The 13141-nt window shown below is 40.7% G+C and overlaps 1 protein-coding gene across 1 annotated transcript in view; it reads left to right on the forward strand.

The window, feature by feature from the left end:
• Positions 1–13141, forward strand: part of lekr1 (leucine, glutamate and lysine rich 1) — a 101088-nt gene that overhangs the window by 45755 nt on the left and 42192 nt on the right. The window contains exons 4-5 of the mRNA XM_005920114.2: positions 5781–5858; positions 8529–8692. Coding sequence (XP_005920176.1) covers positions 5781–5858; positions 8529–8692 — 242 coding nt within the window. The remainder of the gene's footprint in view (positions 1–5780; positions 5859–8528; positions 8693–13141) is intronic.

The raw sequence follows: 13141 nt of genomic DNA on the forward strand, positions 1-13141 counted from the left end.
TGTGTGTGTGTGTGTGTGTGTGTGTGTGTGTGTGTATATATATATACACACACACACACTCACACTCCTGGGGCTGGATTACAATAATGATAAGACGACTTGCAGGTGGCAGAATGGGAGTGAAGGGGAGACAAATGATGGATGGCAAATAAAAAAGGAATCCATTTGTAACGAGGAAGTATTTTGTGGTAAATTAGTTATGTGCTCACTCATGTGGTTTTATTTCAATTCCTTGTTTCCAGTGGCAACCACAGAAACAATACACAAATCCACCGTTTGCCCACACATATGTGTTAGGTAATATGCCGAGCCGTAATGTACAGAGTCGAGAAGCGCTCGCAGCCAGCATGTGAGGTATTAGCAGCGATCCAAGCTGAGGTTCACATTACCACATCAAACAGTCTCTCTGTGTCTCTGCTTTGTCTGTGCTGTGTACATATTAGTTACACATTAGAGCTCTCAACTTTAGAGGACCTTTGTGCGGCTCTAACGTGGGCTTCAATTTATTGTGGGGCTCATGACAACACGATAAACAAAAAACAACTATATTACTGTGCGTTTCCTTGTGTCTGCGGCGCAGCCTCCTTCGCACAGACACACAATATGACAAGTTTATCTGGTAATCAACAAATCCTTGTTGAAGCAGTAGCATAGCAACACACACACACAAGTGAAACAAAGGGATGCTGTTTTGTAGAACTGAAATATACAAGCTGGAAAAACAAATGCATTTTCATTTCCTATGAGTTAATTCTATTAGCTTCAAAATGATGTACTTGATTTGTGATTTCTACTTGTGTGTTTGTGCGTGTGTGAGAGACTGTGTGTGTGACTCAATGTGTGAGTGCATATGAGAGTGTTTTGATGATAGCAATCACTGTTATGGCGTCCCTGACATGGTTACCAGATAAACGGAAAGCAAAATATATACGGACAGGTGTTCACACACATACATACACACAGCCTTTTCCAGTAAGGGATTATGGTTAGCTGATAAAGTATTGATAGAAGCTGATTGACAGACCTTATTAAAGAGCTGTTAGTTATTACTGAAGCATTTACCTGGCTGCTGACAGGACACTGTTGTGTTTTTTAGCTTTAAAAATGTGGAAAAGCTGAAAATGAATTGTGTGTGTGACTTTGTGTGTGTTACACTCCTTTTTTGCTCAAAGTAAAATGGCTTTGTGCTTTGAATGTCCTGCCATGCTGTTGATCAAAACAGTCTTTCAACTCACAAAAACACACAGTCACACACACACAGACATGCAAACGCACACAGTGGGTGAACAGATGACACTTTGATATGGGAAAGCTTTTATGTCACTTTCAGTGACGACAGAAAATACCACTTACGCAAATAAAGTAAATATGAGGCCAAATCCACTCTGACATGCACTCATTTCACCTCGGCCGCTGTCAAAAGGCCTGCAGCCCTACGTTCTGGAAAATTCATTTGAAAATTATGGCTCTAATCTGATTAACTCTTGTGGTTAAACAGGGGATCACACCAGATTATTTTGTCTTTTTTTATTCCGTTGTGAGGACATCAGTGATGATTAGCTTGAAAACAAAGGTTGAGCTTGTAGAAAAAGGACAGCAGATAAAACAGCAAATGTAATAATCACACAATTCACCCGCCAAACAAAAGAGGCAGTGAAAAATGATAAAGTCTGGCCAAAGGTCATAGATATCGCAATTACACGTTTCACTGAAATCAGGGTTGAAAAGACAAAGTGACTGTGAACATTTTGTACAGTCAGCCGCTGAAAATAAGCTTGCTGGATTATAAGTTTAGCTTTGTGATGCTGCCCTTCAAACAAACCTCCAAAAACACAGAGGAGCGCAAACTTGTAAACTGTCTGACACATACACGCCCCAAAACGGAAAACATTTGATTTGGTTGGACACGGTAACGCTGCGGCTGAGATCAGCATTGTTGATGTGTGTGGCTGACTGACTGTGTTTGGCGTGTCCTGTGAGTGTGCGTGACACGTCTCGATGATGCGCTTGATTTAGTCTGCTGGTTTGGGGTACTCTAATCCGCCACGCACTCGCTGGTACTACCTAGTTATTCCACTGACAGCTACTGCCTTGGGAACAGGAGCTGGAGCTCACGCATGCAAAGCACTCACAATTTGTACACACAGGCAAAATTGGGACACACACACACTTCTTGAGGCACCGTTCATTCTGATCTCGCTTTGGGACTACTGGAGACAGATGGGTGAACAGTGCGAGTCTGGGCTGCCATCACTCCAAGAGCAAAGGCACACAGGCATAAATACACACATTTTATATAGAAAGGATCACAGACTTGGTCAGAAAGTGGCACACATACAAACAGACGGGCTAAAATGCTCAAGGAAACGGCTAACTCACACAATCTCACATACACACGCAACACGCTGGCTAAGCCACAGTCACACGCATACTTATTTACTTGTAAACACTGTCTCAGAATTAAACACTGCTTCTTCTTCTTCAAACACACACACACACACACATGCACGCACACACACACACACAGGAAGAAACATGCATAGCTTCATCTATTCTCACACATCGAGAGAACAGTTAGCTTTTATTTGAAGAATTTTAAGCAGATATGTTACACAAGAGAACCAGAGCTGGTTTAATTGTGCGAGCAAAACATGAGCTTTCAGTTAGGTGATAACTGATTGCCTTTTTGATCAGAATCAGAATCGGCTTTATTGGCCAAGTAAGAGTGTATACAAGGAATTGGGCTCTGATTTTGTTGAGCTAAACACAATAAACAAACGTTCTCGTGTGTTTGCTGTCACAGGGTTGTTATCCTGGGCCAATCTGTACAATATGTACAGCACATCGGCACAAGCACACGTAGGGCTAACAATTCAATTACTTACAGAGTTTGATATATTTCAGATCAGTCTCCACCACAGATATCAGACAGTCCACATACAGCATACCTCATAACATATAGACATTTTAATAAGGAGAGATCATTATCCTTTTTCTTTTTTCTTCTTCTATGTGTTACTCCATTTCACCACTTAGAGAACCATGAGTATTGACGTGTCTTTCTCATCTAGTTCACCCCATAAAGAAAATTTTCCCACCAAAGCACAAAAGCATGGAAGAGGATTAGGGCCTATTATTACTGTATTATGCATTACTCACTATAAGTGTATAATTCAAAGGTTGTCCAAATAAATTGGGTGGGGTTCACCTTTCATGATGCACTGCTCAAAGTTTGACCCTGCGTGCCTGTATATTATCAATAGCACTCACTCTTTCCCATTACCACACCCATAGCTTGGTAATAAACAATAAAGCAAGTAAAGGTCATTATATTACTGTAAAACACATACTGGGCAGTATGTAGTTGCTTACTTTTACTTCTAATAGCGGTAAATGTCCCCTAAACAAAGATAATGTTGATGTATAAATTCATCTCTTCCCAGAGATTTTCTTTGCACAGGGTCTCTAAACAGCTTATTTCACCTTTGTTTCTAGAGTAGAAAAATCCCCTGCCGAGTTCATAACATGTCACTCAAATTGCACTTCTTGATTAAGCTTCATGATTATTGTCTGTCTGGTTTTGTCTAGTCTGCCATGCATAACTCTGAGTGCTTATTATGTTTATTCTTCCTGCTCTCAGTGGTTATTTGCGGTGTTTTAGGAAAGAACAGGATGTTTTGTTCCTGCTTCCTAACTGTCCAGGTCACACAGTCTCACTCATTATGGGTCTCTGATTGGGGTTGATTACAGAAACATGTCAGATTTGATTGCTTCTGTCTGGGAAATGTACGATGAGAGACGTGTTCAGGAGTAGTCGAGAACATATCATAACCTTTAGCTTCCTCGTGTCTTTTTTTTAACCAAACTGTGGAAGCATTACTGATAACAGAGCAGATTTTTTTTGATGTTGTTGTTTGTTTGTTTTTACTTTTTTAATGTGTAAATACAAAGTTGTTCAAGTGCAGCCATTCTTAGACGTGTAAAACTATTCATTCCACTCAGCACAGCGCGTTCACTGAGTACCTGCTTCAGCTAAAGAACGGGTATCCACATATGCACATACTTTGGCAAGTTCTTGCAAATGTTACGTTTACACATTTCATCTTACACTTTGATAGATATCTATGCATGTGTATAGGTATGCATTATAAGTGAAGGTATAAGCGGCGCCCTGCAGCAAATGCTTTTAACCTTGGCTAATATCTGTCTGCAGCAGCTTATTGGCAGTAAAATGTGTTAGCATTTTACCTTAATACTGTGAAATAGAAGACTTTACATAATGTAAAATGACAGGGACATATTTTTGATCAGTAAATAATCAGCCTCTTACTCAGTAAAATAAACAAGTCCCAACAACTGGGTTACACCTCACGGGACTGTTGCTAATAATCCAAAAATTATTAGATGTCAGCTTACAAACTTGTGCATGACAGCTCACCTGTAGAAAAGTACACAATGTCATCTATTCTCATATCCTGATTGATCCCATCTCCATGTCATCAGTAAATTATAGTTGTAAGCCATTAATGAAGTGGCTCTTCTCACTTTAAAAGGAGATGGATGCTGCCTTTGTTTGACGCTGTTACTGTCTATCACAGCCGTTCATCCATCCATTCTCACAGGCCACACTGGGAGCGTTGCCACGGCTAAAATAGAGACACAGACAACCACAAACTCACATCCTAGCACAGGCCAGCTCCACCTACAGAGACACAGGACACTGACCAAGAAGTAAACCAAAGCTGCTGGAAGTTTATGCATGAAAGGCACTTGTAGTCAGTCATTTTTAAAGAATTCTTGGGAGGTAATTAGATGAATCACCATGATCACACCAAAAACACACCTGGAGCTGTGGCTAGAAGTTCCTCATGGGATAATATTTCATCTAATCCAACTGTCCCTTGGTCGTATTTCTGTATATGATATGGCCTACTTTCACTTCACTGTTAATGGCTCTGTCACAGTTTGAGTAAAAGTAGGACAGGAACCTGCTTGTGAGTACCTGCGAATTTTTGCTGCTGGAGACTGATTGCAAGTAGTTGCAGATTGAGGTTGCAACACCCTCAACCTCTGGACAACCACTTTTGATTGCAAGGCTATTGCACAGGTTGTCTGGTGAGAGGCAATTGGTCTGCTTACTACTGTGACACACAATACTATACCTACAAAGGCAGATTTCTAACACATCAGATTGCACTCAGTTTGAGCCCGTTTGTACCACTGAGCACAATTCATGTGCAGTTCCTCTTTTTAATAAGGTACTTGATTCAACTAGATGACAACTGGTTGTGTTTTGTTTATATTTTTATATAAAATGAAGGTTGCCAATCGCCTATGACATTTTGCAGTTAAATCATTATCCTGCAGCAACTTTGTTACTATTGTGAAGGAATTTTTGTTTAAGTCTACGAGGCTCTGAGCGTAAGAAGATAGTCTGAGTTTCAGTTCACATGTGAATTTCTGTGTGTGTTAACACCAACAGAATTGCAATTTTTTTAACTTATCTCAGTTAACCATGAATCATCAACAAGTTACATATAATTGCGAACTTGACCCCATGCAGTTACAAACTAATAGCAGACTGCCATTTTATTGTAATTTTATTGCGATCTTGGTGCACAGTCTTTTTGAAGACAGCAATAATACACCAATAAGTTCATTGCACATAGTCACAATAATTGTTGCCATCGATCACTACTTGAATGGGAACATTTTTCAGGGAAGTCTCATTAAAATGACAGATTTTCTCTAATTCTGTACTTTTTCTTCTTCCTCTACAGACTGGCAATAACAGCTGCCAAGAAAGAGGAGGCAGAGCAGATACTTGGGAAAGAGAAGCAGCAAGTTGAAATTCACAGGTAAATTTATGACCAGGAAAAAGTAAAATGGCATGCGCATGGGGGAATACAGTTATGTATTAAGGATTTTGTAAAGAAGCCAAAAACAGCTTGAAAGTTTCATTTTCATCCTGTTGGCGTGCGCCACCCAGCTTGGCTGTTTAGTTCTGGACAAAATTCATGACAGAGAAGTCCAGGGTAGAAGGGAAACAACTGTGTGAGATGATAGCAGGAGGACAATAAAATAGAGAGTGGGAAAACAGAAGAGAGAAGGTTAATTCAGTTGACCCAGTGGTTAATTCCAGGAAATAGAAAAAGAGGATGGAAAAGACATGAGCAGCTAATACCAGGACAGAAGCAGATGAAAGAGGTGAAGAGGTAGAGAGTAGGAGAAAGGATATGAGAAACACCGAAAGCTGCTAAATGAGTAAACCAGTATGGGGAACGAACATGTGCAATCTCTTTCTCTGAGTCTCAAGTTTTCCACTGTTTTAGGACTTATCACCAATGACAGATCTGGCTCATATCTGTTCCTCCATTCGGTCCTGTCAGCTTCGTGATTTATGTCATCTGACATTATAAAACTGGCTCTCGTGACAAGCAGTGCCCGTACTCCCCTCACCCTGCACGCACACATGCACACTCTGAGGCACTGCCGACCAGCTCAAGGTCTGCCCTCTCGTCCCGTCTTGTCTCGTTTCGTCAGAGACTCTGTTCATTTTTTTTTATCACCTTAAACCACAAACCCCAAATAAGCAAAAACAACCACTCAGCCCCGCAGAGCTCTCAAAAACAGTCCCATCATATTGCTCGTAAAACCCAGCCATGCTCATAATGTTAGCTTGTTACTGTGTATGTCTACCTGTGTGCGCCTCCATGTGTGTTCCTGTGTCTGGATTGTGTGCTTCCACATCTATGAGTATGCAGGAAAATAGGAAACTGTCCGGCGTCCTCTCACCCACAAAAGTGGGCTCGGAATAACAGAATGTTCTATTCCATTGCTCTAGTTTTCCATGCTTTACATTGGTCTGTGTGTCTGCCTGAGTTTGTGTGCGCGTGTGTGTGTTTGTATCCGTATGCAGATCTGAGTGAGGGCTAGTGATCTTTCATGTTTCTCAAAGTGCTTTTCATCTGAACATATTTCTTTAAGAGTGAGAGAGATTTTGGTGAGGAAGAAGGCAGAACACCAAAAAACACTTTGTTTTTTTGTGGTTTTTATCCTCAGTCGCCTGCTGTCATTTATTTAGCTTCTGATTTTTGAAACTTTTACGTTTCTCCATTATTTTCCTACTAATTTATTACCTGCCCTACATTGCCTGTAGTGACAAAGCAAGACCAAAGAATTTAAGCAATGTTCAGTCCATGAGTCAAAATTTAGGAGAAATCTATTTGCACTCTGCCTCGATTTCCTCCTTTCTGTATATATTGTCTGCATCTCCTTCTATTCTTTGTCGTGTCCTCACTTGTTATGGGTGTAGCTTCTGTCTTTCTAGTTTCCAGACAGACTGCCAGCCCTGTTATACTTTTGCTTTTGTTTTCATGATATTTTACCAGCAAAAAAGCTGCAATTCTAAGTTTATCTCTGTCTGTCCTGCACTCTGGGTCCACTTTCTGCCTGTCACACGCTCCATTTCACATGACACTTTAAGATAAACGTAGCTCTTTTTTTCACACAAATTATTGTTTTATCCTATCAAATTAACGATGCCCGCATGTGCCCACATGTGCTGCCTAGCTCTTAGTGGGAGCTAGGCAGCACCAGCCAGGTTAACATTTGGTGTGAGCTTCACTGACCTCTCAAAGTTCCTCGTAAAGTGTTGGTAAGTGTCGTTAGCAGTGTGCCAACTAGAGGGGGTGAAAATGGTACTATTGTTATTGATACTGCTGCAGTTGAGTGTCTTGACTTGTATAATAGCAATTTTTAGTATTGATTAGTCTTTTTTTTAAATCCCTACAGTCAGCCTAAATTGTATCTCCCTGGAGCAAGTGTGGAAGGTTTCTAGTAACTGATAGCATACAGTATTGTTAGGAATATCAGATGAATGAGAGAAGAAGATTTAGCTAAGATCTCTTACTGAACTGGAACAGACAAAGTTGCTAATAATGGACTAACATCACTTTAACTTTACCTCTAAGACATCACCCCAATGTTCAAAGGCATCTGAATAGTTGTTTTAAACACTTTAAAAATGAAACTAGAATTTCTTAGTTTCAACATTTGTTTTGCTGTTTATACTATTTTCAATTAAAATTAATGTTTACATAATGTGTAATTGATATTTTCTTTTACAGTTTTCTTTCAAAAATTTTACATCTGGTTTTCACAGTGTGTTATTTGTTTCACACCAGAACAACGCCACACTTTGCTTCTCTCTTTATCACATTGATAAACTCCAGTGGAGTAACAGCCTTAGTATTTGTAAAGGAGAGGGAGAAAGAATTTCCACTCTTAGTTTGCAATACAAAACAATGATCTTTCCAGGCGGCACCATTAAAAGTTAATGTGTGATTCGCACACAGCGCCCGTATCTTTATACAGGGCGCTCTATTTAGAGGTTCAGATATTATAACCAAATGTGTCAAAGCAATGAAGTATTGTAAATTTATTTTTTAAAAATCAAAGACTTTTCTGGAAATTGTAAAATCTAAACTATTTCAAGCTGTCAGTTTGTGTGTGTTTGTGTGTTTCAGAGGTGCTTGTGTGCAGCAGCATCAGGCCCTGCGAGCAACTCTGTCTTTGCTCCGCTCCTCTGGCAGCGCGCTCACAGATGTACGGGGTTTCCTCAGCCAACTGACAAGGGCCTGGCAGGCCTTCAGGTCTCAGATAATGCAGCACAACACACAGGTGTACTCAGGTAATACAGACTGTGCATGCGCACACACAACACACACACACACACACACACTAGTTCAAAGGAGTGTAAGAGAAACAAAGGTTTATATATATGAGAGTCATTTACAGCACAGTAAAGCAGTGCATGTGTTTTTGTAGAGTGCTAAAGTGGACATGAAAGAGGCAGAAAGAGTTGAGCAAATAATCTCTCAACAGGAATAAATATTAGTTTAACTGTGCCGTCGACTCTTTTAGTTCTGAGAGCAGCTCCCACAATGAATGGATCGCAATATGTGTGCGTGTCTGTGTGTTTATAGTTAATACACAAACTCTAACAATCTTTAAAGAGAGGTTAGACAGGATGAAATGTGTGCGCACGTCTTTATGGGTTCATGTGCCTAAAGTCTGTAAACCGATGAACCTCCTACGATAAAATTTAAATAGATGTAAGCAAGTGAAGCAAGACTGCAGGCAGGCATGTGTTTGTGCGTTTTGTGTGTGTTCTGCACTGACAGTAAATGCCTGAAGGAGAGTTAACCTCCGGCTCACCTCATGGGTGGGTCGTTTTCTCTGTGCTGCACGTTCCAAACAGCTGCGAAGTGTAAGCGTGTATGTGTGTGTTTATAGCGGAGAGCAAAAAGAGAGAAGGGGTTTGATGCAGGAAGTCAAAGAAAGTGGTCTACTGTCTGTATTGATGTCGTGTGAGTGTGTTTGCTCAGTGACGTGTTCGTGAAAACAGCTGCTGCACGAACCAACGGATATAATAAACTACACACTGAAGAATGCACGCACTGAGACACAAACACCCCCATGTGGGCTCGTATACACAGTACATATGTTCAATGAAAGCAAATCTTCTGTAAAACAAATATAGAAACCTAATGTCGACGAGGCATTCTCTATTTGTTTTTCTCATCTTTAAAAACAATTCGGCAACTGGGTTTCTGAATATACCAATGCTGCAATTTTATACTTTGTACACAGGCTTACAGACGGGCCGGCCCCTCCCAGGGAAACTTTGTTTGCTAGGCAAAGACATGCGTATTTACTAGCTGGTTGCTGGAGGTTGTTGAATGTCATCATGTGAAATCAGCTGCAAAGAAGGTGCTGCACCAAAAACGTCCTTGTGTTTGTTTTGGTCAAAAGCATATTACTGCATAGTCCGCAATAGTTTGGATGGAAGTTTGGATGGAAGACGCGAACTTGAAAATTAGCCACCAAGCAGTAGTGAAACTACTACATTTGCCTTCAAAGTAAAGTTGCTCCTTTTGAAACGTGCTGGTTGCCTTTTACTTTAAAGGCAAACATTCATCTACTTCAGGGCCACTTTTCATAGTTTCACTACTGCTTGGCGAGAAGTGTGTTCTTCTACAAAAAGTACGAGCAGCCTGCTAGTAAAGCAGGAAGCGCTGTATACCACTTTAAACGCAATTTCCCTCCCTTCCCTCACCCCCAACCAATGATAGCAGATGGCTCCCCCTCCCTGAGTCTTGTACTGCCGGATGGTTCTTGCTGTAAAAAAGGAGGTTTTTCTTCCCAAGTGCTTTCTCATAAGGGGTCATCTGATTGTTGGTGTTTTCTCTTAACTTATCAAATAAAGTGGCTTGAGGCAACTGTCGTGGTGATTTGGCGCTATATAAATAAAACTGAATTGAAAGTAGTTGCTGTACCAGTAATTGGCAACTCTATTTCTCCAAGCAGCCAGTGGTCGTCAGGGGATGCCCAACTGGTCTCTAGACCTGTATGACTGCGACTGCAGCAATCGATTTCACAGACAGCCAGCAACAAATCAGCAACTGGTATGGGGGGGTGTAGTTATACATATGAGTGTCGGTTCAGTTTAGTGACTAAAGTTCACCAGTTGCTGTATGTTTTGGTTTTGTGTAGTTTAAATTTAAGACTAGTATTGTGTCTTTTGTGTGTTGTTACGAAAGCTCAAAATAGGTTACCATGCTGCGCATTATAGTCAAGCTGATAATGTGCATAAGAAAGGCTTTTAACATCTTTATCTGCAACGTTTGATTGACAAGCAAAAATCCCATAATTATTCAGCTAGTTCTGGCTCGTTCCAACACCAGCTGGTTAATCAGTGACATGTTTTTAGCCCTACTGTGATACAATTACTGTAATTTCAAAACTGAACCACAAACCCTTTGCCAGTCACCTGAATGCGACTGCAAACTGATATGGGCGTTTGTCAGCTTTTAAACTGTGCTACTTGTCTGTCAGCATTCTGTGGTTAGCGCCGAACAGCAGACGAGCGGAGCAGGTGAGGTGGGGAAGAAGGAGCAGAGGGAAACATAAGGAGGTTGCCCAATGTGAATAGATAAATGTGGTTTATGGTTAGGTGGAAGAGAGGAGGGAGGAGAAGCCTTGAGGGGTGTGGAATTTTACAGAGAAACCAAGATAGAGACACACGGTGAGATTGGAGGAAGATGAAGATGCGATTAATCCAACTTTACTTTTGTGCAAATGTCAGCAGTTGACTTGTATGACTTGACAGTTAGAGGCGATGGACCCAGAGGTTTGAATGTGTGGGATTTTGGTGGAAACAGACTCGAGTGTCATGTGACTAAGCGTGACTAAAGCCACACAAATGTGCGTGCGTGCTTGTGAGCATGTGTGCGGGTGTGTGTGACCGATCCGTGAACCACATATATCTGCCAACACCGTGGGCCATCCCAACACTCTATAGTATCTATTTCCCTGGGAGCCAACTTTCTACATGTGTGAGTTGATACCGATAGGAGGAATATAAAAATATCAAATATATGTTCACACAGCTTAGCAAATACTGCCTCCACATCTCTCTGTTTCCATTTCTCAGTCGCTCCAAAGCATTTTAATGTAAACATGGATAAGAATTGTATTGGGGTATAATCAGCTAAAAGTTTATGAATTCTTGTAGGGAGGTATTCAGGTATAGCAGGTTTCTAAAAGACAACTGCAATGCAGTAATAAGCCGTTATTACTGAGCAATTTTCACTTCATAGCACTTACTTTCTCTGAGAACATGTAGTACGCTCCTTGGTGTTCTAGTTAGGAAAAAAAAATTTCGAGGTAGGAACAGTAAACTCCTTCAGGGGTCTGCTGTGCAGCACTTACATCAGATTTTTTCCCCTGAAGCTGCTGTGGTTCAGAAGGTGGTATGCTTTCATTATGCATAATAAACTAGGCAGACACACAAAAATGCATGTGGTATGCTTTAGAATGTGATGTTATAGTAATGTAGACTCCAGTGTGTAAAAATTCCAGTGTGTGCGTGTGTAACTGTAAAGGTAGCTCCAATTTTGCAGGATCTTAATGTTGCCTTGGCTCCTGTAGTGTAGGTTACTGTAACCTAGCTACGTTATGGGAGTCGGCTAGAGTTATTAGTGGCGTTGCTTGTTTCAGTCCATCCACAGCTTTAGCCTCAGGCTGTGGCAGTTGCTGCGTGTTTGCAAAAGCAGTTGTAAACTGCTTTTTATGTAAATCACATGTAAAAGATGTTGATGCTTTGCCAAAGATAATCTGTAGTTTGACCCATCCTTAGTGTGAACCCCCCCTTTTATCTCCCTCTGAAGGGAGCGGGCTTGCAATCGGTTTCATTTGGTTGCTTGTCTGCCTGTTTGTTAGCAGTCGAGCATTTTAAGATATCATTTGTCAAATTGCTGATTTAATTTTGGTGAAAATCGCTTCCAGGTCAAGATCACAACAAATGTCTAAATCAGTTAAAACTTACTATGTTGCCCACATTTTTTTATGGATTGTTTTCAAAGTTCACAACAATATACTCGGCCTTGGGAGACTAATTTCAAAAAACCATAATCAAGCAATATGTCATGTGGCATGGAGAGATGTGAGTAACGTGCACGATGCCTTATGACCCACAAAGCAAACTGAAATCATCATATTGCCATAAAAACATCATAAATAAAAATCAAAGTTTTAGTTTAGCCCCTGCACTCTCTCAGTGATTTACCACATCAGTTTATTCTGCAGTTAGATTAGTCAAACTGTAGCTTTGTTTTTTGTCCTGTAACATATTTTTCCCTCCATGGAGTAAATCTTATTCTTGGTGTTTTTAGAGTGCTTTGAGTTCATAGCGTTGTGTTTGTGGTCATAAGAGTTCTTATGTTTTCTGGATTGACTTTCTGATCTCCCCTGGTATTGGGTTTGAATTATTTGCAGAGCTGTACTCACTCAAAGAAAATCTTGGTCAGCTGAAATGTCCCAACACTTCAACCAATGCGTTTTTCACAGGGAGGCGTTACCTCAACATTAAAGCTACCGCAGTGTGTGGTGCGCACTCTGCCTCCAAGCCATATTACAGCAAATGAATAATAATTAGGTATAAAAAGCCAGTATACGCTCACTGAATGATTTGACCTCATCACTTTATACAGTGGGGCAAAAAAGTATTTAGTCAGCCACCGATTGTGCAAGTTCCCCCACCTAAAATGATGACAGAGGTCAGTAATTTGCACCAGAG

Source organism: Haplochromis burtoni, unplaced genomic scaffold, assembly GCF_018398535.1.
Source record: "Haplochromis burtoni strain Fernald_Lab_line unplaced genomic scaffold, NCSU_Asbu1 Contig_38, whole genome shotgun sequence".
Classification (NCBI taxonomy): domain Eukaryota; kingdom Metazoa; phylum Chordata; class Actinopteri; order Cichliformes; family Cichlidae; genus Haplochromis; species Haplochromis burtoni.